Genomic DNA, 27,268 nt, shown 5'->3' on the forward strand with positions numbered 1-27,268 from the left:
AGTAACTAAGTAATCAACAGACAAGAAGACTTCTCAACATTTTGCAAACCATAGAGCGTTGAGGGAAAGTTACGTGCATTTTCATTATTTCCTCCTCCTTCCAACTTAACAATACATTTCCTTCAGCTGTAGACAGCATTCATCTCAAATAAAAGGTTACTGCAACAACTCTGGAAACTGAATATGTGGAACCAAAGGCAATCAAACTGAGGTTTTATTTAGAAAACTGGGGCAGTTCTGAGGGATAATACTTTGTAAAATAAAGTGTGGCAGCAACCACGTTCAAAACGTTAACTTAAATCTTTTTATTAAAAAAAAAACATTAACATTAAAGTTGAAATAGAAATGTAACACATACACCCACGTTAGTGTCTATCAAATAAAACATGTAGGAGAATTGGGTGACATTCTCAGCAATTCAGTCCAACTTACTGAAAAAAAAAATAAACAGAACAAACAACAATAAGAAATGGCTAATCTTGTCTCGGAGGTGAGAATGTTAAACAATAAACAGACTGCATAGTTTATAGATTTTACACCCTGCCAAAGCGCACAAACACCTCAAATCTCACCGTGAGCAAAGCTGCAGTGGCAGACTGACAGGCAACAAACTTAGTGTGACAGATTCTAAAACCGTATTAAACTAAATGAGAAATGCACTTTAAAAGGAAGACGCTAACGCTGAGAGAGAAGAAAACAGGGTAAGAGAAGGATGTTGGGGGATGGATTAATTTGAGTGTTGGGGCTGGAAAACCTGACAGACTTAGTGTGACATTAAATTTGTTTTTTAAGACTACAATATGTAAAATTCCTGCACACCTGAACGCTTAAAAACACTTGACAAAAAGTAGCATTGAGAGTGAAACTAGAAAGCAAATATAGGTTCAAACACACAGAAAGAAAAGTTCTTAAAAAAATGGAATCTGTTTTATCCAAAGCATATGTGGACGAGCAGATAAAACCGTTACTGTATCACTGAATGAACTTATGATCACCTCTCATTACAATGAAACGTAATGTTTTTACCCACTACACTGATAAACTATACGCAGCACATTTCCTCTGAAACTCAGCTTTCAAAGTAGAGAAGAGTGGATGCACTTTTCACTGTAATTGTCCCTCATTTATGAACTTTCTGTCTGGGCAGTATAGTCATCCTAATATGGAGGCAGTCTGCGAGACTGTCAATCAAATAAGAAGAGGGTAGGCATGCAAAACAGTAATAGAAATTAATTTGTTTGTGGATTCTGCTGTCTGAGAGTGTCTCTTTGAATGATGTGCCATCTGCCACGGCAACAAAGACAAAGTCTTTTTGCTTCTTTTTTCCATAACTCGGTTATGAAAATACACCCCACACGCCAGAGGAGGAGCTGAGTGGACTGCTCATAATCAAAATTTAACTGCTGTGTTGTATTGTGCATTGACTCACTTCTCTGTATGCTTTTGAGTGTGTGTTTGTGCATTCTGTATGTGTGAATGTGTGTGCCTTTAATCAATATTCAACCTGAGGACGGGTGTACCTGGCCAGGACCTTCTGGCCAGAGATCAGCGGCTCGGAGATGATCAGTGAAAAGTACATATAGTACCATGGGTCCCGGCCATCCATTTCTGAAGCATATTTGATACTGCACCAAACTGAGCCCCGTCTCTCTTTCCCCTACCTCTACTTTTGCCTTAATTTGTTTATCCAGCACTTCCCCTCGTTTCCTGTCTTATGTTTCCAGCACTAGCAAATCCGCATAATGTATTTCACGTTTCATTGTTAAATTAGCATTTGATGCAGAAGTGTTATATTCCGGGTGCCAAAATAAACCACAATTAAGCCCATGGGGGACTCGTTTCTCCTGCTTAAACTCTAATCCAACATGCCCATACTTATCGCCATGTCCCACATGTGCACTTTTACGCTGTGAAAATGATGCCCGACAATGTGCCAGTCTGCTACAATCACCTGTTATGGCTGGGAACAAAGGCTGGGACGTTCCCTGCCAGGCCCTGCAGCCAATGAGCAACCGCGTGTAATGATGGCGCTCATGCATATGGATGAGAACGGTGGTGATGTGTATGATTGACAAGAGAGATAAACAATAATAACAAGCAAGGCTAGTTCGAAAGACTCCTGTGAGACCTGGCGGAAAGGTTGTTGCCATGGAGAGCCGAGGGGAACGAGTGCAAAGCCAAAAGCTTAGAACACTTGTGTTCACCCAGACAACCTAGTCAGAGTGTTTGGATTCCGTGTGACAGATTATTATATTTGTGACAATTTGAAAGGAAAGCAACATAATTATTTTATATCGTTTGAGCACAAAAATATCTTTTACAGCAGGTGTGATGTGTATGTGCCAGAGGCGTTACGTATTCTTGTTCATGTAAATGAATAAAAAAGCTAAAACTAGTCACTGCAGACCTTCAACATTTTGCCCGATGTTCACATTGCAAGGTCACTTCAAAACACGTTAGAATTTGGAAATCAAAATAATGTCGGTTGCTCTAGAAAAAAAAAAAGAAAAAATTGTATTTATCATAACAGAATTTTGAGGAGGGGGCACTTGGAATAAAATGTAAATATACGGTGACCTCATCATTACTGCTTCTTTGGAAATGAAAACACATTTTGAATGAGTGATTCTATTTTTCTTCACCTACTGCACTCTTGCCCTCGCTCTCTCTGCTTTATCCAGATGTGTTTTTAACATGTGTAACACCCTACTCCTCACCCTAAATCATACAATCAATCAAGATGGTTCACACTGTTTATCTAAAGCCCTGGTAGGTCAATAGTTTAAGTGCAAGAAATACTGGACACTTTTCTCTCTGCGTTTCTTTGATATACTGCATTTGCACACAACATAGGGCAGTACTAATTACAAATGAATAGGAGCGGTGCAGCGTTATTCATTAGCCTTTCCTTTTGAAAAGAAGATGGGATAATACAAAATACATTGGCAGACATTAAACATTAAGAAGCCACTCTGATATTCTGCAAAACAAGCCTCCAGGGCCAAATCATCTGCTGATGAGACTTAGCTTACCACACACGCACCAAAAAACTGGGCGCGCTAAAACATTTAGTGATGACTCTTATTTCAAGCCGACTGATCACATGGCATATTCTGAGTAAGGGTGGGAAAGAGCTAATCAGCCTCAGCTTACAAAAGAATCTAAGTTTATTTGATAGCAATTCTCACTATATAGCACTCTGCAATAATGGTAGGTAACTAAGGCTGAGACATTTCTTTTTAAAATCATTAGATTGACTGCAGAGTGTTCCAGCTGCATGAATGTGAAGTCAGAAAAACAAGAATCAAAAAGAACTAACCGCTGTGCCGAGAATAAGCTCTGTGGTTAATTGTTAGGCGCAATTAGGGCCCTGACCTCGGCATCAAGTAGTCAGTGTGAGATTACAGGAGCAGAGAGAAGAAACAGAGATATTCAAAGCCAACAAAGAAAGTGCAGAAAGTTCTCAAGCATGGTTGGAACAATCGACCACCAAAGTACCCTAAACTACCTGTCTGAGTCTTTTAAAGTAAAGCACAGCGACACCAAATATTGATTGATTTTTGCTCCACTTCACCATTCGTGAAAATGAAACTTTGGCTTTTTGGCCTTTTCGTGTACATAATCCTGATCTCATGGTACTTTTCACAAACTGTTGCTTCTCTCCCACAGCTAACCGAAGATTGTTCTTTCTCTTCCATCATGGAGAAACTTTCAAACCCAGAAACTTAGAGCAATGTAAAGCAAGAGTATCCGTCCTTGTATCTCTCACATTTGCATCCTTGCTGGTTGACCTAAAAGATCAAGAAGAGACACTCTTCTTCCTTCTTCCTCAGCTGAAGAATGAAGTTAGCATAATGAAGTGCATGCTCATGATAGCTTGCTGACATCACAACATAAAAGTAAGAAAAAAAAAGTGATTTTGTGATATTAAAGAATAGAATAGATATTTAAAGTAGATCTCGTCGGTTAAGAAAAATGAGTCTTTTTGTTCACATTTAGTCAAAGCCTACATTTCAAATCAAGTTAAATACTTGCATAGATACATGTATAAGTAGGAACAGCTTCCTTCAGTGTGTTTTCATAAGACTTTGGAACTTCATTAGACGACTCAAGCTGTCATCACTAAATACACCCCCTTTGTGATTTTGCATTAGCTCTGACTCAATGAGGTCAATGTAGTGATGAGCTTTGATGCGACATGGTTAAATTAGGCTCCGAATGGACATCACGTGAACCCTGCAAATGCTAAACTATGTATAGTGCATGAGGAACCGAGGACTGTGATTACTTGATGGGACTAGAAAAGACCTGAAATAGCTTCTGGCCTGGGGTAGCATTAGAAGATGGTACAGCATGTACTGTAGACAACAATTTATAGAGTAATCACAAAGAACAGTTGTCCAGGATGTCCCGATTAAGCAACGAGGGAATGTATGGTAAAACATTTGCACAAGAAAAATAAAGGAAAAAAGTCGCTATTTGCAAAACATTCATCTAAATGCCTAAAACCCAATACCACTAAATCCCCTCTACTGTAAGCATGAGATATCCCAAACAACGCCTTCGGACACAGTTCCTGTTAGAGATGCCAAACCATGAGTTGCACAAAAATAACAACACTGTCACCCACTTGGAACTTCTTACTGTTTGCCTTACTGTTCGAATTGATGAGCTTACTATAAACTCTCAGCTACCTTGAACACTTTGAAGTTTAACAGACATTTTATCAAGAATTTAAAATTCATGAAAACAGCCGAGCGCTTGTATTATTCACAATAAAATAAAGTTAATAGCATTGCCTTGCACTTCAACGAACTTGTCAGATATAATATATAACCATGGTGCCGTTTTTACTCATCTTAACGTTTACTACAGCATTGTAGTAAATGTGCCGTAAGAATAGGACCAAACACCACCATCATGCCAGTTAAGCTGTCACTCTGGGCCAAAGAGGCTGTGACAGACTCTGGGAGAATTTCAAACACCGAAGGAGAGCTACCTTAAATCAATAAGAGCAAGGTCGTGAGCATACTCGTGTTGTGATTTAAACAATACAGGTGAGGAAGTATATGCATCCAGCTTGGACGCTGCTAAAAAAGAACTATGGGACTCGTAGTCCAATGATGCCAAACTACACAATGCAACCGGGGCCCTGAAGCCCAAACCACACGGATCTTACTCAAACATACTCAAGGTCCAAGGACCCTTCCCTTGCTGATTCTGTTGCCCACCAACAATAGCAATGAATGGCTTTGCGAAGCGGCCAGTTTTTTAAAAGCAGACCTTTCTGAAGCTCTACCTGTTTCCACTGAGCCAACGCGTATTGTTGTCTTTCAATGTCCTTTTCATCTCATTGTTATACGGTTGTATGATAGCAGGGTGACTCTGATGCCTTTCTGAATTTGATGAGGCTGACCTGATATATACAAGTGACCTCTGTCCGCCAGCACTTTGAATACGCTAGGTAAATGAGAAACAGAGACAATGAGTGTGAAAGAGAGGTAGTGTGCATGCAAATGTGATTTGTGTATTCACATGAGCAAGGAACTAACACATATTTATTGTTTGGATGAAAAATGACACAACTGAGCAGGGACTAAAAGACAAAGAGATAACTGACACCGTCTAACCATTTGCATGAACCATATACATGTTTGCACGCTGGGTGCATGCAGATGGAAATTAGTGTGGAATTGAGAGGAATCATATGGAGCAGGAATGAATGGCGAGAGCCGGGACTGTCTGCCAGCATTCAGGGATGTGTACATCATCTCTGAGGCGTTGATGGGCCCTAATGCAGAATAAGGAGAGCCAATCAACTCCTATCTATCCACTCTGCCAGGGTGACACATCGCAGGGGTACTTCAAGGCCAACGCACTGCCACATTCTGCTGACAAATCATTACATTAGACATGTCGACGGAGAAGGAAGATAATAAGATTGAGTTACAGAGTTTCAGATACATTCGGAACACCTCCCATTTCCTCTATTTCTTCCATTCTCACTACCCCCCCACACACACATTTTTTAATTCTCTGCTCGATTGTCTGAACTTTAAACAGATAAGAGTGGCTTATTTTCCTCCAGTGCTCCAAGACCAGTTAAAATAGAACCACCATTAATGTAAAATCAGTAAGTAAACAAAGTTGATCCATATTTCATATAAGAGGTGTTAGGATTTTATTACTGTTGGTCATTGTCCATGGATGTAGATGTAATTTGTAAATGTAAACTGCTTCAAATTTTCAAGGTTAGAGTATTCATTATAGTATTATCATATACACACATATGGAAAACAAACAAAAAAAGTCAGTGAGAGGTAAATCAGAATAATCAGAGGTGAATAACAATAGTTCAACATTTGCTAATAAAAAGATAATAAAGGTTGCATCTTGTGCCATGCAAAGGTTTTTAGGGATTTTAGGTATAACTCACATTTATTTGGAAGCATGACAACAACCCAAAGTTCTCTGGGAGTCTAAATTCATAGAGGATATGTGGCATCCTTTCAGAGATACTGAAAGATAAACAGCTGTGTTAAAGTAAATGTTTCCCCTACAGATGTGCAGTCACAGTGGGCCAACAGCAAAAAAAAAAAAGAAAAGAAAAGCTCATTCAGAAATCTGTTCACTGTTTTGTGTTTGGGAGCCTCTGTGCAGTAATTTCAAACATGGCATCTGTGGCATTGCCTGATAACTCTTGATGTGAATGTGTACACAATGTTATCAGAGCCGCCTTTAATGATTACGGAGCAAGTATTTAATGAGCAAGCAGAGAGAACAAAATTTGAACGCAAAAATAATTTGCAGACTGCCTGCTGTGCCATCTGACCGAAGCCGACCGTGCATATATGCAATCACAGCACATCGTCTGTTCAGTTTTCTTCCCCCAGTGCATACCCCCAGGCATGGAATACATTCTAGGGGGAGACCCGGCAAAAAGTCTTTCATCTTTAGGAGATCTAGTGTCGTTTAAACTGCAAAGTGTGGTCACATCAAAGTCTTGATTTGATTTAGGGGTGCTCTGTTTACTGTAATTCATCTCAAGTAACCCGATGATCAACAACTGCTCATGATGTGACTTTTTTTCTTTAGTGATTTGAAGAATTCCTGCACGGTGCGTTATGTGTCCCCTGTATTCAGCCACCAGTTAAAATTCAAGGTTTACTTGCTATCATTTCAATGTAGACAATCACCCACTCCTTCTAACATTAGCAAGAGGGTAAATTCATTTCCTTTCTTTCTCTGCCAAGCCATGGAATGACATCCTTCTTCTCTGTATGTATGTGCATCTGTCTATGTGGATAAATGGTGATTGGCGTGTGGCTTAAAGTGGGTGGTGTGGAGTGATTAATCAGCGTAATGAGTGTAGATGAGCACTGTGCAGATGGAGCCCACACTGAGGACTGTGTCACCCAGCAGGAGGTCTCTTTGCTCCCCATCAGTGCCTCTGTATAGTTTTAACTATGGCTGTAACTGCATTTCTCTGGCATGTGTCGATCCTTTCTCTGCCGAATTCATGAGTTTGTTTCTGCATGATTTGGCTTTATAATCACCTCATTCTTATTTCACCAGGAAGATTATCTAAGTATATAATTAGCGATATTTCTGTGTAAATAAAAATTATCCGTGTTAGTTTTGCTTCTCCCTGTTGCCAAAGAAGAATCTTACAATACCGTGTGGAGCAAATTGTGCTTCCTGTCAGAAACCATTTTTGCCTTCAACCTTCAAATGAAAGTCAAGAATATATTTTAAAATACAAGGCAATACATGTCTCGCCGGTAATATACAGATGGTATTTTGTCTGTGGGTTGAAACAGATGTCTGAAAGACTTCACATGACTTCAACCATCTTATAAGATGTAGCAGCAGGATGAACATCGATTTCATGTCTCCGACTCAAATTCTACTGAAACACTGTAAAATAAATGGTGCCGTGTAGACCAATAATGTGAGACACCTTGAATGTAGCACAATCAGTATCTTATGAATGGGCCATGAATTGAATGAATAACATTAAATGTAAATAAGAAAAAAAATCACTGAAGATCTATATGAGGTGAAAGAGTAGTTCTGGCCAGTAAACACAAAATTAAGCAAAGGTCAAATTTTTTTTTTCCCTCAAGTGTTGCTCAAGGTTTAGTTTGTCTTTAACAGCAAGACATTTGCCAGATGTGGGATCTTTCTGCACTGATAAAAGTTAACTCAGCTCGTCCTCCCACCTCCCTCCGGCCTTCGTGACATTAGCTTGGTTCCCAGATGCTTTTGCTGACTCACACGCTTGCTCTCATAAGCCTCATTGTTAGAAGCCGCACTGCCCGGCTTCACATTTATTAAAGGGGGAAATGGGGAGGTAAAGGCAACAATGGAGAAAATTGGAAAATAGGATGACTAGTCGTTTGCATGTGGAAACAAATGTTTTTTTTTTGTGACTAACCTTAGCCACCGGTCATACCGTTACTACTCCTGATGCACACGATTCACACTGTCGGTTACAGCTGTATCACAAAGCAAATCTGAGAATTAAAAACTGTATTTTTTTCTTGGCTTGCTTTTTTGTTTTTCTTTCCGAGTTTGATGAATAATGGTTAATCACTTTCTTTAACAGCATATGCTCAAGTCAGTTACTAAGATTACCAAACGGCTCTGTATACTGACAAATGTTCAAGTGATTGCCGATAGGGCAGGCTGCTGTCCAGCTTAGCGACTATCAACTGTCGGATCAGGGTCACTTTAATGACAGCTGTTTGATGGTGGATGCAGTGCTTCTTCTCCCTGTAACTCAAGCTGACTACTCTATACTAGTACAGCTATTTGTCTGGCGCTGCGGGCCTTGTGGGGATTTGCAGGGGACACAGCTCTACTGGCAGATACAGACAACTGAAAGGCTGAAGGGGGAAAAAGGTCAACACCTTAACTTCCTTTTCTTTCACAAAGCGGGAGGGGAGGTGCCATCTCATAATGTACACTCTGTACTTTCTGCCAGATTACCAGCCTATTAAAGGTTATCAGAGCTCAAAATAATAGCCCTGCAGGGCAGCTCTGTGGATGGGCCCCATCTAAATATATATTGCCTCTCCAACTGATACTGGTGTTGATGTTGCAAGCAGTGGGAGGCAGGCAGACTAGCTGCTGTGCAAATCTTTGTTGATAAGCTATGTGGGAATGGACATACAGAATATATATCAGCACATGTAAGACATTGCTATTCTTTTTCCCCCAAAAAACCTCTGGACTTGAGCCTAAAATCAGCCCTCGAACAATGCCCACTGCTGGCTGTAAAAAACAAACAATAGTGTTGTACACAGCCACGCACACAGCATTGTACATCACTGCCAAGACATTATTAAAATCAAATCTCCTGCTTGAGGTCTACACCTCCCACTGATGAAATAAAATACAAACTGAAAACAACATGACTCCTTTAGTCACAAGGACAGTGCAAGAAGCATTAGTGAAAATTGAGTCTAATGCTGCTCAGTGTTGCCTCTTAACCTCAGATGACCCCGCCCTGTTTTCAATTAATGTTTTCTGAGACAAGAAGAAAAAAAAAAAATTAAATGAAATGGGAACAAAAAAACAACTAGCCTTTAGGAAGCTCATCAATCATGGTTGGAGACAAAGGCAAGAGGGAAGCAGGGTGGAGCTGAGGAGACTTTGCCAAGCCTTGTCCTTCACCATCCATTATAAAAGGATGAATGGGGGGTCTCTGCAGTCCACATGAGAATGAGAAGACTGACTTGTGCCAAAAACAAACCAAAGCAGGTTTAAAATGGGGTCACAGAGCTATCCACCAGACACAAATTCAAAAATTATATTCTCCCATGAATGCATAGGGAAATTCTCTTTCCTTTTTTCCTCTTGCGAACTTTCACACGACTGTTACACACACAAACACAAACACAAGGTCACTCGTTTTAAGAGTGTAGAAATAAGTGTATGAGTGAGTGAAGAAGCTAACACACCACGGTGCACATCGGTCTTACCTGGATGAGTGATTCGCTCAGTCTTTCCTCGTCTACCTCCAGCACAATGTCCCGGATCTCTTCATAAGGCAGGCGGAACGAGCCCAAGAAAATTGCTGTTGTGATGTACAGAGAAGAGAGTCATTTCCTCCCCCTTTTTATAAGACTGCAGGGTTCAAAGAGACATTTCAGCTCTCATCACTCAGATAAAATGACCACAAACCTTAGATGTCACTTGGACAAACTATGTCACCCTGACAAAAATGGGAAAAGAAAACATCAATGTTTACCCGCAAGGTGCCAAAGCATTATGTATTCTGTGAGTTTCGTTTGGTTTTTCTTCTTCTTTTAAATAATCTTAGACAGCCCCAACAAGAAGAGTAGTAGTTTTAGTCACAATGTGTGTGCGTGTGTCATCTGGGAGAGCAACATGTTTTTGTTTGGGGTACACAAAGGGGCACAGAAAATTTGCCTCGGGGGGGAAACCTGGTGGGTGTTTCACACTCCAGGTAGGGGGGGCTACATTGGAAATTGGAGCCGATGGCGTATCCAGGTGGAAGTCACAGGTGGAGTTTTGGTAATGAGTTGGAGGAGAGTCACTCAACAGCTGCTATATGACTGTAGCAGTGGGACCTGATGTCTGTATCTGATGGGCAACAAAGAGACGTGGTGCATTTGTTGTCCCCCTTTCTTTTTTTCTTTCCCCTGTTCTCCATTTCAGTGTGTTACACAGAAAACCTACTGCATATAGGTGTGCTGTTGTCATGAGTTAACTCATGCCACACTGATGCGTCCATGCGTTAGCTTGCTATATGTTGTGTCAGTAGTGTGGGCCATCAGCTTGCACTTGTTTGGTGTCTTTAAAAGCCCTTCGAGTCTTTAAAAGTTGAACATGAAACCCAACAGGGCTGAACTCGCTAAAGTGGTGCAGGTGTCGGCTTTATTAGTGCAGATTCTGCAGTGAAATACCAATCAGGTGCGCTCTTTAGCAAAAATAAACTGAACCCACTCCTCTGCCGATCCAAAAATCAGACTGCGTCGTGCTTCTCAGACTTTCCCTTCATTCAGTGATTGTGTTGAGAGGGATACGCCCCTCTTTGAAACAGCTGCTGTTTGGAGCCCAAGCTGTGTGGCACAGTGTTTTTCCACAGCTGCTGCCTATTCAATGTTTTTTAAACTATTTTAACAGCATTTGTTTTGGAAATTAATTAGATAATACAGTGGAATAATTTAGTTTTAGAAAACTGCCTTTGGATAGTAACTGTGCTCATGATGAGTTCGCTTACAGGGAGATATCTTATTAAGAGTCTAACTATCCAATTTGAACAAAATGCTAAAATAAACAACGCATACCAAACACTGAACTGAACTGTCACTTGTTGGAAACTCAATTCTAAGCATATATATTGTAGAGAAATATGTTTTTCAACTTTAACACGAAAAGATACTAAATAGAAAGAAGAAATGTGGACTTATGTGGATTGCAACATCTCATAACTCTGCTTTCAAGTGGCACACGTCAAGCTGCGTGAATCATAGAGTGCAAAATGTAAAGTTTCAAGCCTGCAGTGTACCAGAGTTTAGTTCAAAAACTGTCGGAAAAGAAATTCCTGGACAAAGTTTGATACCGCGATAAATCACACATGCTTTCTGGTTATTGTTTATCGTAATTCCATGTAAGCATTTAGAACAATAGCTTGTTTGTTGTAAAATTATTCATTCTGGGTCATCTTTAAGGGCTTGATTTTATAGAACTTCCATTTAAAGAACCCTTAGACCCAAGATCAGTGAGTAGAAACAAGCAATTGATCATCAGAGACAATTAATGACCAAAATATGTTCTTTTAAGCTGTAAATATATTTCTTAAGTCAGCCAGTTTGCATAATTCGGTAGTTTAGCCACAAGTCAAACTGTAGCTTACTGATAGCGTTGGGTGAATTTTTAGAGACATATTGACACAATTTATCAGATAGTGGTATGCATAATCATTATACCAAGAAACATAAAGTGACACTGACATCACAATCACTCATGTCATCCTTCTACCCCTCCCAGTCACTGAACCTTCACATCAAAATTGAAAAGGGAGCTTGGCGAGTTCAACAGCTGGCAGTGAAGATGATATATGATGCTGTGGAATGTGTCAAGGCGACTCAGGAGAGCTTTGTAGCTGTGTACAACAACACGCTTCCCACCCATTTCCTATGTGAAGGTGAGGTTTTCATTTCAACACTTATTTTTGATGCCTGCCAAATTCCGACCCCATCTGCTGGCTCTGTAATCAGACATGGCAGTGACACCTATCAACATTGTCACAGCCCACACACAAGTGCAGTGACGTGATTTGCAAATGCACAAACACACAAATACAAACACATGCCTCAACGTATCATCCTTATGTTCACACCACATGCCCCTTCCTGATACTGACCCACATTTAAAGGGAACATCAAGGGACGCTTGGCAGGGGAAGTAAATACACCAGTATTAACTAAGTTTTTACAGCAGTCCACTTAGGTTCCTAGAGATTTTAAAGACTTACGTGGAGCTTCAGTAGAAACGTTCTGTATATATTTTGTTTGCACAAGAACACAAGCTTATATCGTCTTCTATACTACTGCCAAAAAATAAATGAAAAAAATGATGTTATACAAATGAAATACTATGAATGTCTGGAAAGGTCTCAGTTATCAATAATCTTCCACTGAGGGTTCTAATTTTCTATTCCACCAGCAGCTGTGCTGTGCTACGCTACTCATGGCTGTACAAAAATGCCTTTGCTGGGTGTAACACCGACATTGCTGACGTAAAAGGTGACAGCTTAAAAGAATACTTAATGAAGCCGCGATGTGAAACATTTGCTTATTTATAGCAAACTACTTACAAAGATTCTGCGCCGTCTTGGAATCCAGGACACGAAGCTCTTTTGCCTTTTTCTTGAACTGTGGTATCGCTGCATCAGTCGTGTCCTTTAAATCTTTTTTCACTGGAGGGGAAAAGAAAAGAGAAAAAACATTTTCAGAACTAAAATGCATTGTACCAAAACTGTAGAGCATACTACATAGCTGTTTCAGCAATGAAGAATACAACAAAAACAAGTTATTGTCAGATATCACAATGCAGAATGCAAATACATCTTTAAAAAGTAAGCAGCAAGGCCAAGATGAGTAAGATGAACCCATAAATCTATTGAACTAAACTAAGCCGAACAAACCAGTTACGACTGCTGAAATACTTGGCAAGCAACCTAACTGATCAGCTTTGTAACATATTCTATATTTAGTACAATAATCCAAAATAAAATGGATAAACATTGATCAGAAGAAAAATGTTTACAAGCATGAAAACAAATTTGTTCACATACTACACTTTAATAATTAAATAAACTACATGGGAACCTCTCAGCTAAGCTGTGTGACATTTCCCTGTTTACAGCAGATGTGGTGCAAAGCGAAGTGGTTGATAGGCAGATGTGATTGATGCTGGGCCACACAAAATGGAAAGATTACTGTGCAATACCATCACGTTTTCTATCAGGACAGTGTTGTAAATGTCCTCCCCTTCATTTCTTTGTGTCGACATTTCTATCATTTGCCAGAATGAGTCGATGGTTGATAAGCAAAGCTCCTTCCCATAGTCCCTGTCTCTAAAACGGTGTTACCCTCAAACTCCCCCCAAAAGAATTGTATTAAGTCTGACTGAACTCGGTAGGTAAAGTTGTCTAAGAATGAACATAATGGAAACATCGTTGAGTCTCCACAGAGAGGAAACACCACATGTCAGCACAAATCTCTCTTTTTGTGCGCTGCAAAAACATCGGGTTTGTGTAAAAAGCCCACCTGTCCATGTACACAGCTAAAGGTCAACACTTCAAGTGGAAATACAGATCTGAGGAGAGAGTTTTAATTTTTCACAATAAAGAAGCAGCGATATGAGAAAGTAGATTCCTTAGATCTTTCCCCACTCCCCTGATGGTTTGTGAGAAGCAGCACACTTTGTTGCTAATCATCACAACTGCTCTGTTTAAGCCCAAGGTGGGAGTCTCAAAGGAAATCTAGAACAAACAATCTGTTCCCTTAGTGCTGGCTTGCATATTTGAAGAAAGAATCAAAGAAGCAACATCTCCTGGGCAGCCTGAAGAAGCAATGCTTAAGGCACCTACCTAACTCTACTGTGTGCTGTCAACGTATCACAAGAGGGATGCAGTTGTTTACTGTATAAGCTGTGCTAAAATGGAGTTAAGTATAAACCAACGTCACACAAAGTAGCGCAGTGTGATTTTCTATTAGAGCATTAAGATGTTTATTTAGGATCTTACAGAAGTCAGCTGACTAACTTCAAACCCAGTCAGAATACAGTACACAACAGACTGCATTTATTTCTCTTGAAGATTCATACACTGATTTCAGTAGATGTTTCTAGCTAATTAATTATTAAATAGAGGAGCAAAGCGATCACATTCAACGATTTATCGTGAAAACAAGAGCAGCAGAAACCTTTCTTTTTTCTCGTCAGACTTTGCCAGGAATAAGAATCATAACACTTTGTAACACAAGAATTTTGAGTCTCCAAAGGATGTACAGTTCTTAACAACTATGAAAACACTAAAGGGAACTGAACTGTGTGTGTTTATGATCAGTTTTCACAGGCTGAAACATGAAGTACATTTGTTAAGGCAATTACTAAATCAAGTCCATTTCCACAACTATCAGTCACAATATTAAAATGTCCTGCTTTCCCACGGCTCTGGAAAACCATGAGTTTTGGCATTCTTGTGGAAATTGCTTTGACACTTACCACTCATCTCCACAAATTCTTGCAGAACACCTGGAATAACTTGGGCTACGGCTACATGAAAACGAAACGAGGTTTTTTTTTTTTAAAACGGGTACGAAAATTATTGCGACCACACGGGAAACCTGCTGTAAAGACTCAGGTCCAGATGGTAACGATGAAAACGATGAAAACGATGAAAACGATGCAGTACACACAAAACACCTCTAGGTGCGCTGTAAGCCACCCCCACCGGTTACACCAGAACAATAGAAGAAGCAATGTGCATGCGTGTACGCCCCTACTTCTACCAGCGCGAAGCTCAAGTTGTTCCTTCAACAATGTCACTGTAGTTAGCAGTGTCTGCAGCAGTGCTGCTATCAATGTTGTGGGGTCCATGATGATCGCTGTCTGTCCTTGTTGTGTTGTCTTCTTCTTCCGGATTTTGAATGGAAGCCGCTTTTTGTTCTGGTCACTGACGTATGTGTATACGTCACTGGCATTGGCCATGTGGCTGTGACGCAGATGTAAACAAATCCGTTTTGGCTGTAACAATGGAAACGAAACAACGCCGTTCTCAGATCTTCCCACTCTGGAACCCGTTTTCCAAAACTATCGTTTTGGGGTAGTGGGAGGACGCCGGCTCCATGTGGCCGCGACAGCGAAACGATAAGCAAAAGTATTGTTTACAGTGAAAAACGTTTTCGTGTAGCCGTAGCCTTAAAGAACACAGGAAACAGCCCGATGCATCGACGCGGCCTACAAAGACCTCAGTGGCCGTGTCCACAAAGCTTTTTATCCAAATCATTTTATATAGGAGTTTTTCCTTAAAAGTAATTCACAGAACCGCTGAGACCTACTCATACTAAGGATAAATCCTTATCCTCATCGCTATGGATTAAGTCGATTCTCGTGCACGGCTTTAGAAGCGCTCAGTACGATTGGTTGTTTGAGTGCAGGCGGTCTCGGCGAAACTCTTCCGCAACATTACGAGCCCACTAAATCAACGAGAAACGAGGAAATAGCATAGGCTACAAATTAACTCCTATCAAATAGTTATGGACAGTGCAGTTAGCAGTTAGTTCAAGTCATCCTTCATGACTTCGTGATGAGTGAAACAAGTGAAGACACCATCAAACGCAAGCGAAAGCCCAATTGGTCCAAGGACCAATTGTTACTTCTGGCCCAGTTTGTGCTGGAGAGGAGAGGGATTATTAAGGGGAAATTTGGCTCTGGGGTTACCATAAAAAGAAGTGGGAGGCATGGGAAAAAATATGCCTCAGCATTTTGCACAAATCATGGGTAGATTCAGGCCACTTTTTCCTTGATGGCGCAATTATTTTGATATGCGTCCCGTCAATAGCACCGACCAAACCGGTCATGCCTGCAATTGCCATAAAGTTAGCTTTGATCCTTGTGTAGTTGCTGATCGTCCAAAGGAAACCAAATAAACTGTTGTATGATATGTGGTCAGGAGAGTGCGTTGATGGTTTGGTTAATGGCACCACTGACTGATGGTGGCGATATTCCTAAATCGTTGGCATTGCAAAGTTGCATTTTTCCTGTTGCTAAATATTGTTGTGTTGCCAAACATTTTGTCTCCAGACTGATCGGGTTATTTCTTTTAGTTGGGGACGTTATTGCATCCCGCACTAATTCTACCACAAGTTTAATACCCTCACGGTTTAGCCTATATCTCTTCATCAATTTGCAGTCCTCCATTGTCTCCAAAACATTTTGTCTTGCTGCAGCCATTTTCTGATTCTTTGTGAATAGGTCTTACTGGGATAGATGTCCTCTCGAGGACTTTTAAGCTCTGCTAGAGTTAGGTGCTACTTTTAGGCCTAACATCCTTTGTAAATTGCTCTTAGTAAAAAAAAATAGGAATCCTAAATTTGAGACATTATTTTTAGGAGTTTCTCCTAAATTCGCTGTGACATGAGAGACACCCATACAATATAAAAAAGGTGGTTTTAAAGTTGTGACTAATTAGTTTGGGAGGTAATTATGGTCAAAGTTAAAGGGATGATACATCGATACCAACTGGCTGCCCCTTTGCTTACTGCAAAGTCAGTGAGTCAATCCGTTTTCAAATGAGAACAAAGTGGGTCTTATATCCTTTATGCCTTTGTTTGTAGATGACTGGCAAGTACATAGAATTCTCCCACATTGTGTCAGCATTTTTTTTTCCTTTTTATCTGGATTCTCCCAAAACCCACCAAGTGATAAAGACACAAAATAAATATCAATCAGCTCATAACCAAATACTTCTTCGGTATCCTGTCTCGCAGAGACTGAGAAAGTAAGCAGTCAGTCCAAAGAGTCGTGGTGTTTGTCTTCTGTGGCGAGAGACCCGAAAAAAGAAATTAGAGTACCAAGGAAAATAAATAACATGAGGAAACATAGACCTCCCTCAGAGAGTGCCCTCAAGACAAAGAGCAACTTAAGCTGAGAAGGGGAATTTGGCTTCTTTTTGTACAAAATTGCTTTCTAAAATCTTTATCATCTATTCTCTCCACTGCCACTTTCATCTCTCACCGTGGTACCTTACTTTCTCAGCAGGGAGCTCTCAGCACTATGGTCGGCTGTCTTCGCCCTTGCCTCCGGGGCTCCGTACTTTATAAAGTTAAATAAAAAACATTGCCTTTAAAAATCTGAAATGGGCAAATTTCATTTGAAGGCCATCCTGTGCAGCTCAGAACTCTCCTGCTGGGTACTGAGTGGTGGCATCAGTAGGCTGATTTCTGCCATAGTGTTTGCTGGCTGACTCAATTATGCCACAAGTCGAACGCTTTCTCTGAGCACTGAATGCGGACTGATGGGCCCTCAAGGGCTTGCTCACATTCAAGCTGCCACATAACTAGTCAGAGTCCCAGGTGTGTGGTGAGGATGAGTACGGGTGACATGCCCAGATGGTTGGCCGCAACAATAAAGCGAGATTTATAAATGAACCAAAAACATTGAAGTTGATAGATAGTGAGTGAAAATCCCACCCCTCCACTTGGCTTGAAACTTAGAAGTTTTGTTTTACTAGAAGTTTTACTTTGTTTTCTAGAAAATAACATTTTAGGGACGCATGCTCGTTCCATTTCCTTTTCAAGTGAGAAAGCTTAACCTGTCCAGCAGTGCAGGTCCACAACAGCTGATCAAAGTCCTTGTCAATATTTAAACGTGTTTTACTAGTTGCCCAGTGGCTAAAATGTAATACTCCGACAACAATGCCATCCCTCAAGCAAAGAGTTATATTTGCTAATGGAATCTCTCAAAGTAGTCACGAAGCAGAGAGCCATTTGTGATGGGAACAATGTGGGATGGCTTTTGGCAGATCATTGGTTTCCTGTGTACAATGGAGTTCTTTTACGGGGATACATTATTTCTGCGCCAGGCTGTCAGATGAAAACACAGCGATAACAAAATCTTAATTACAAGCAAATGCAAGTGCAAAATCACATGTAGAGTGTTGTTTGGTTGGAATTACTGTGTGTGAGTGCTGTGACAGACTGTGTTAAGAATCTAGGCAAATTCAGTTTTTGAAATAATAACAATGCCTTCGAATCTCTGCACTCCGCCATTTTGTGTAGAGCTCAGCTTTCACGTAGCCGATTCTGAAGACAGATGATTCTCAAAGGGAAAGAATCTGGTCAAGTGATGATGACATGACACGGGCAATCCAAATTCAAGAAGAGAAGTGCAACTAGGAATCAATAACGGTTACAATTTACATGGTAAGGCACTTTGAGAAGGATGTTGAGGAGGAAGTGTGTCAAAACCAAGTTTAAAAAAAACACAGGAAAAAATCAGTATGATAAGCCAGCCAACATAACCACATGCAGAAAAGCCTCCTGTGAGCAGAATTGCCAGACATTACATTAATTGAAGGGGAGTTAGAGATTACTCTGTGCCAAAAGGAGACACCAAATGGTTAAATTTCAATAAAAACATCCATAAATGTTTGAGCAACAAAAAAAAAAACAAAAAAAAACAAAACAATTTTGGCTTATTAAGGATGCTTTGGCATCCATGATTGTGGGTCTTGGACTGAGGTATACCCTTGGGAAGCTCTGTGATAACAAGAGTTCTCCAACACTTGGACATCTTCTATGTTTGCTGGCCCAGAATCACTATCCTGGTTGCCTTCCATGTGATATCTCCCTCAAGACGTCCATAAAACCCTGGGCATTACAAAGCTAAACACTACCACATGTTCACTTCCGGACACAAGCCAGCCGGCTGAGCCCACACCCCCACCACCACACACCAGAAGAGCAGGCCTTGAAAAGAAACAACAGAAAAGTGCAGATGACAGGTCTTCAACAAACATTTAAAGGCAAAGGAACACAGAGCGGAACAGACAATGTGGAGTCTGGTATCTCTACCAGGCAATTTATTCCTTCAAATGTGCAATCTGCCTGTAAATATGGGCCCCGTCCTCCTTCTCAGAGAGGCACATTGAGGATTTGGCTACTGGAGAGCAGCCAGCCTGTCTGAAGGAGTTCTGCAGCAAAGTCACTGGTCTCAGCCACAGAAATTCAATTCAGACAGAACTTGGTGTTAAGATGTACAAATATTTTTACATATATATACTGTACGGGGCAAAGCAGTAAAAAAGTGAATAAAGGCATTGCTGAATTCCTATGGAATGGGAAAAGACTTCTGAGAGAATAGAAATAAAAAAATGTATCAGAGGAAAGTATAAAATGATATATTTCAGAGAACAGAGAGAGTCCACTGTGGAGCTAAGCGTACCAACTGACCACTGAAATTCACAGTTGATTAATTTCTTCCATTCACTCACTTTAAACAGAGGTCTTGTTCTCAACCCTGAGGTCAATCTGCTGTGTGGTTACATAGCTGTACCCACTCCTCCCACTGTCTTGGATCTTAAAAGCACACTCCCACTCAGAAAAAGGCAATCCCTTCCCTTTCTTACTCACACTTGATAAAATTTCTTTCACTTCCAGCTTGGCAAGCCAGCAGCGCTAAAACAGAATACCAAATACGTATGAATCTACAGCTTCCCGAGCTGGTATTTGAGTGGATATACATTTTTATAATTAATCATAAATATGCCGCCTTGTGAAAGAAATCAGAATGTTTCTGAGCAACGGCTCCTCTTCCCCCAGTCCTTTTGAAAGTACTCCTTATGTCAAGGTGAACCACAAGAAAGGATCTGCAGTTTTTCTGAGGGGTAGGAAGCAGGGAGGATGGGAGCTTTCAACCATGCAACCATCATCATGCCTAATGACAGCAGAGAGTGGGAGAGATAGCTGATAATGATGATGACGGAAACAGTGGATCGTAGAAAAACACAAAATTTGCCCCAGTTCAACCAGGTATGACAAGTTGAGTTAAGTTTTAACAATTATCGGTCCTCCCCTTCAAAGCATCTGGTTCTGTTTATCTGAGATCTCTGAATTAAAGGTGTGCGCACAGGAGGCAGAATCCCACAGAGTGACACTTTGACCCGTGGCCAGTAATGTCTTCAGTATGCAGGGAGAGGCTCATCCCACGGTGGAAGGTACACAGCTGGGCCTGGAGCAGAGCCCAGTGAGAAAACCGCCTCCTCTTCTAATTGAGACAACACAGATCTCCCTCAGTGACCCTCCCCCGTTTCTATTCCAAGAGGAGAGGAGAAGGATTACAGAACACGGTTAATGTTTCCTGTGAAAACGGTAAGCTGTATCAGGAACTTCTCTCGGGTCAATTTTGGGTCATTAAGTCAGGCTTGAAAAAACATTTAAATTAAGATAACTGTGGCATTGATGAGAATCAACAATCCAGGCTGGCTGTAGCCAATGACTTAAATAAAGTCAATACATCTAATTCTTAGGGATTTTATTCACAAGAGGAAGCCAGATAAGGGTACACTATCTCCTCTGTTTCCTTCTGCATTAACATCGAAATATATATATTTTTTTTTGAAGAAGAAGAAATTGAGTTTAGCAGAAAAAATATATATCAACATAAAACAAATAAAAAAGAAATGTTAAGAAATCCCCTAAATCAATAACTCTAAGCATTGCCAATGACCTGGGGCTTGGCACAGCCTTTTAACAAGTATATTTAATCTGCCCACATCTACACATGACTCTCTCAAAGGCAGGGAGTGTGGGAAGGCTCTGACTCTGCCTCTTAAATTGGTCATGGAGACACGCTCCTGGGGGCAGCGGATGGATTGAGCCTGACTGCCAATCAGTTCGAGGAAATCATTCCCTGGTTGTGCCAAAGCAGCACATTGTGACCCAGTGCTTGTCAGCACTGGTAGGAAGGCTGTAAGCTGACGGTCCAATCGGCTGCACTCGGCGGCCGTTAGGACCCCACCATGCAGTACAACCTTAAGCATTCAGGAGACAACACTAAAACTGGGCCTGTCTCACCGTGAGGGGGTGTAGAACAGAGATTTGTGGGTAAGACTGTTCCCTGGACAACTGAGAAGATTACTCAGGTCCCTGTGGTCTTTATTACCTCACCCACACCATGCTACACAGGACCTAGACCAGAGTGGGAATCTAGCTGAAGTTGTTGAAAGTTACAGATTTTAAGATGTAGACCTCGACTGACGTTTTTTTTTTTTTTTTTACAGTTGTCCCACATGGAAATATTGATAAAAGTTTCAACCTCAAACTGTCCAGTATGGTTTGGTATTTGTAAACTGAAAGAAGGAAAAACAGTCCCCAGGCCTTTAAAAACAAAAGTAAACCAGCATACATAACACTCAACCATCACATGCTGTACTAAATATATCTTATATGTTTTGTATATCATTCCAGATATACAAAATGAACCCATTGTAGTTTAACTATGTGGAAAAAAAAGATAAATAGCCTAATAGACTTTGATGTAATCCTTTAAATCTTTTTGAGAATGATTTATTTTTCCCTTTTCCCTTCCACAGATAAAATATGCCAAAACTTGCGCTAGATGTCTTTTATACTGCCTGCTACAGAGGGAAAACTGTTGGTCTTTGTGTGTTCAGCAACTGTCCTACTTTTGACTGCATTCGACAGGGTTGCATTTTGTACATTTGTCGGCTCACAGAACATAATCTGCCCTCTTTCTTTTATACAAAGCACTGTTATTATATTCCATCTTTCTTTCAGGTACAGTCAAGTTCCTCTGTGTTTTGATTGCTTATTTTAAGGGAAAAATAAGGTGATGAACAAAAAAAAAGGTTCCAGGCCATTTTCCATCATCAATGTGTTTTTGCCTTTTTATGACATATACGAACATAATGTAGCCACCACAGCTTTTTTGAATAATCAAGCAAGCAGGTGTGTCTTAGCAAAACGGTAAGAAAAGTGGTGCATGAAAGGTTGTCAAACAAGAAAAAGACGCCCGTGCTTATGTTTTATTTTTTAAGAAATGTGCTCAAGTATTATCTCTTCTTCTTGTGAAGGTTAACCGATAGGTTGATCCAATTTGTCTACTGAGGCGTGAAAGGACTTAAGAAATACTTCACATTTCTGTGCTGGAAAATGTCAAGGTTTGCCGAGAGACGAGGACAAGAGGAGGGGGAAATGACTTTTTCTCCTGCTGGTAGCTTGACTTCATGCTTGTTAGCAGCAATAGGTTTATCCCTGGCAATCAACACGGGGACAGAAATGTACAGTATAATTGTAAGTCCTGAATTGCATTAAAGTCAGCTGGTGCTACATCTGACACTTAAAGAGACACAGTGCCCTTTCCATACCAGTGCAAATATAAAAATCTAAAAAGCAAGGATTGGCCCTGTATTGACCGATGCTGTAAAATCTTCCATCGAGCCACCTCCTGATGACTATTCTTTACACAGCTGCAGAGAGGCATGTTCTGGTGACATGAAGGCGTCAGAGCAGACATGGGCTGATTACAGATGCGCCGTGCAACATCAGGAGAGGGAGTGAAAGTGTGGAAAGGAGAATATGAGCGTAAGGAGAGGCACTCAGTCGTGAACTGCATTTAATTCCCCAAACCACAGAAGTTGTTGCACTGCTCGCCCGGCTTGATGTTTACGAGGGTCTCTCTTGTTTTCTGTTTTACCCTCTATATGTCTGAAATGGCTGTTTTTCTCTTCTCTGATGATACCGAGTGGGCTCTCGTTTGCGGATACTGCCTTTTTACCACAATGACATGATGCCTGCCAGCTAAAGCCAACCAGAACATAGCTGTATTCCTCTTTTTATTCCTCTAAAACATGTCCTTTTTTCCAAACAGACATCGATGGCAGGTGTTGATGTGCTTTGCATAAGGACAGTGTTCATGTGGTCAGGGATGGTGAAGAGGAGTTCGACTACAGAGAACTGAGAACGCAGGAAGAGTAAGAAACATCTTGCAGCACAGAAAACCGGGAATGCGAGAAAGACGAACATGAGCAATCTCAGTCTGAAAAAAAAAAGCCTGAATTTGACTGCATTACATTAGACTCTGCAGCCTTCTCGATGATTGTAATAACTTGCTATAAAAACCCCAATGTAAGTTAAATTGTCCACTAATAAGCGCATAATAGGACGTTCAAAAGACATCTGTGACAGGTGTGTTCAGAACGAGCTGAAAAAAAGTACGAAATCCCCTGAGAAACAGAGACAGCTTGATGAGTATCAAGAAAAAACAGATTAACTGTAAACATGCACACAGAAAAATGGACACATTTCATGTGAAACTGACTTTGAAATGCAGCTTATTATAGTTTTGTGACACTAAAGGAAGGACAAAAAAATCTGTTATGTTAAATTTGGCTTCACAGAGTGCAGCCTTTGACAGTTCATGTTGTACAAAACATTGAAAATCTTGACAATTATCTTTTGTGAGTGAGAATAAAAAACAAGTATGTCATATTAAATAAGTGATAATGACAGACTTGCTTTCGTGTTGTGGGGATTGAAAGCATTGTATGTTAAGCAGGCTTTTGCTGGTGACTACAGACCTGAAAACTGAACACTGAAACGGTTTTCTTGACTTGTGCTGCAGTGGAATTAAGGCTAACCATGGTGTTTGGGCCACAAATCATTTAAGTGCAGCCCACCTCGTAGTGGCCTGATTATGATGTGTTAAAGTCCCGCTGCGTCTTCCCTGTCTGGATGGGTATCATGTGATCCTGAAGGGATGGGATTGCTGAGGCACAGAGCGAGTCAGTTTGTAGTTTACTTTGTATAGTGAAGTCTGAAGGAATTGATGGAAGTAATAAAACACCTTACTGCTGACCAACAGTTTAAATAGCCCCCCTTAAATTACACCATTAAGTGAAATAATGGCACTTCAGCAAGCTATTTCAATTGGACAAAAAAAACAACTTTTTCTGAGCTGCCTCGAATCCCCTGCTCAATATTCTATTTACCTCAGAATGTTACAGAGCCAACACAGTGATGGCATGTGAAGAAAAAAGATACTGAAACACGGTGACAACACTTGGCCATAGCAAGGATAGGATCAGTGCCACTAGTGACCTGAAACATGCATTGTAATCTATGCATTACTCTTACTGTTTTGTAAATCCAGAGGGAATTAAAGGAAGAGAACCTTTTAAAAGATAGCCGATATTAGCAACATGCAGTGTTGATCGTACTTTTGAACCGAGTGAGGGAGTTTTTAACTCTTCTTGTTGGCAATGAAAATTGTGACTGCACGCACCCCGTGAGTGTGCACTCCAGGACAACCCTCCCGACTTAGTCATAATCTCTGCATCAGACTCAGGTGTAAGTTCTGTATATCTGTATACAACTCACACGACTGCATCAGGACAATTATGCATAAACACTGTGCAGAAAAATAAATAAATTGTACTTTTTCTTCTGAATAAAATTTTGTTTTTGAGTGTCTTGATGGTTAGTAACAAAATATAATACAGACATGAGCATGCATTTGCTCATATAGAAAGCCCGTGTTCCACGACTCCATGGCACTTCATAGTACAATTTACCATGTTTGGAGGATAATTCAGAGGAAGTGAGATATTAGTATGAATTAGTTGATTTTAGGACTTACTGTTCAGAATTTGAAATAGTAACTATTAAAATGTGAACTGAACTTTGAACAAGTTCTTGTTAAGTGTGAGCTGGAATATTACCGCTAATACTACTACATTAGTAGCAAGATTTAAGTCGGGTATGGACAGGTCCAGGCACACCCAGATTGGATATCACTATAGAAACCATTTGTCCACTAAGGTTTTATAATGACTGTGTTAAAGCATCTGGGGAAACATAAATCTTATGGCGCACGGATCAAAAGCAAGCACTCGAGCTTCAGCTGCTTTCAGCCCCTCAGCAGGTCCTGCACGATGAAGGAAAAGGCAAAATCCTTATGGTAAAAGATGACCTCTAGCACACGGTTTCTTTCTCCAATTTATTCGGAACGGTCAGCCTTCACCGCAATCTCTAACCCTCTCCAATACAAACATTAATCAGGCAGAAGCCTGACCGACATCCTGTTACAACTCCCCGTGTGATAGACTGAAACAACATCTACAAAAAATAAATATATATATATATATTCACATACACATGTGCAAAAATACAAGAAAAAAATAAATAAATGTGAATTGTCAGTGTTCCACTTCTGACAGTTTCATCCCTAATAGCCATAAACAACAGATAAACACAGGTTGTGCTAGCGCCAGATGTTTATCTCCAGCCAAGTGTCAGTTGTCATGTGGGTTTTATGGATGTTCCTATTTCCCTCTGACATATTAAAGCATAAGTGTGCAATGTTGAAGGAAAAAAAAAACTTGAATCCTGCCAAGACATATCGTGGGGAAGGAAATAAAAAAACATAATGACATTTCTCCAGCTGCCAAGAAGACAGAACTGGGTTAAAATGGGACCAAAAAAAAAATAACAGTAAGAAAAATACATTCGTATGGACTTTAACAAGCAAAATCTGTTTATTAAAAGAGAAATATTTTGAATGCCTGATATTATTTGGAAAATACAACTGACGTATGTACCCCGCGCTATAATATTATATATTTTAATTTTATTTATTTTCTTTTTTAAAAGACGCAAAAAAATTAAAGCTCAGTCATTGTCTAACGAGGGTGAGCTGTCAAACAATCGAACATACGACACTGAGCATACTCTACTGCATTCTGCTATGTCTAAATAAATCACATTTCAACTGCTGATATGCTTTTAAGATACCACTCTTGTGAAACCACAGTAACTAAAATACTGTCATTACAGCTCTAAAAGGGAGGGTTTGTGGTGCTTTGACATGTAAGTACATCACTTAAGCAATTTGGGTGCTCTGAGTGGTTCATTCTCTTAAGCGCCAGCCTCTGAACTAATGGGCTCCACTGAAGAAATGTGTCTATGTGAATCAACACTTTTTGGAGCAAAATGTGCACTAACAAGTGCTTCACCGCGGCGGGTTGTATGACTGGTTTACATTTTAGTGTGCACTCTGCCATGATACATTAATTTAAAAGCCGATGTGGAAAAACATTGACGTTTCTGAAGTCAAACAAACAAAAGAATAAACGCTTTTAGAACTTGAAATTGCCACTGATCCGCAATCTTGTGAAAGAAAAGCGTGCCGCAATTCCATTCTTGTTCCGTCCTCCCTTTTCCTGCTTCCCACCATATCTTTGTTTGATTCGCACTGATCCGTTCAGCTGGGCTGGGACTGGAGAGGTTCACAGATCCCACAGTACAGGATAAGCCTTCTATTTGGAGAAGGGAAGGAATAATCCTAAAAGTGATACTTCAATCATCTTTTGGACACTCGTAACTTATGTAATGCAGAACATGTGCTCGTGTCCCAGCGTATGCATACACACTTGTTATCGAAAGCTTTTAAAGTATTTTTTCTTCTTCTCCTTTTTTGCCTTTGGTCTGGCGCAGAGCTTTTCTGTTGCCTCATCTTTCTTTTAAACCCACGAGTTGTTATCTGTGAAAGCAGTTGAGCCAGGTGTGCTGGGTGGCCTGCAAGATGATCCAGTGTTCTGCTTGAAATAAATCTTGACACCAGCACCAACAAGACAAAAAAATAAAAAAATAAATGCTATCCCAAACTAAATATAATAACATCAATTAGAAATCTTGGACAGAAGGTAAAAATCCTCAGCCATTTCACCTTGGACAGACATGCAGTACGTTAAACTAAAAACATGAAAAAAATACAAATTAATCTGAACTGAGAAGAAATTGACTCTGCATTTCTGCTCCTAAAAATTTCAAAGGCGCCCCCAATAAAGAACACACACAAAAAAAAAGAATCTGTAACACCTCAAGTTGCACATGAATTTCAGGACTCAGGTAATTGCATAGCAGCCCATTTCAGATGATCAGGTGCCAGAATGTGTTTTCGAGACTTCCTCAACTTCCAATACCACCCACCATCCACACAATCCTCCAGGACTTCAAACACTGTCCCTGTACTCCAAACCTTCCGGTCCCAAAGCTCTCGGGGGGGAAACAAGCACCTGGCCCGGGAGTTTCATATTCCTCTCAGGTGCGCCTCTACAGCATTGGACCAGCCTGATATGCACGCATATTAAGTACTGTATTGGCATTCTATTTTTCAAATGGTTGCTATTTTACTTTCAAAGTAGGCC

General features: G+C 40.4%; 1 protein-coding gene across 8 annotated transcripts in view; it reads right to left on the bottom strand.

Moving 5' to 3' along the window:
- Positions 1-27,268, bottom strand: part of diaph2 (diaphanous-related formin 2) — a 366,461-nt gene that overhangs the window by 149,540 nt on the left and 189,653 nt on the right. For all 8 annotated transcript variants that reach the window (XM_075481764.1, XM_075481768.1, XM_075481771.1 and 5 more), the window contains 2 exons: positions 12,851-12,952; positions 9,987-10,081 (listed from right to left, as the gene is read on the bottom strand). In XM_075481764.1, the coding sequence (XP_075337879.1) occupies positions 9,987-10,081; positions 12,851-12,952 (197 nt within the window). The remainder of the gene's footprint in view (positions 1-9,986; positions 10,082-12,850; positions 12,953-27,268) is intronic.

This window comes from Odontesthes bonariensis, chromosome 13 (assembly GCF_027942865.1).
Source record: "Odontesthes bonariensis isolate fOdoBon6 chromosome 13, fOdoBon6.hap1, whole genome shotgun sequence".
NCBI lineage: Eukaryota > Metazoa > Chordata > Actinopteri > Atheriniformes > Atherinopsidae > Odontesthes > Odontesthes bonariensis.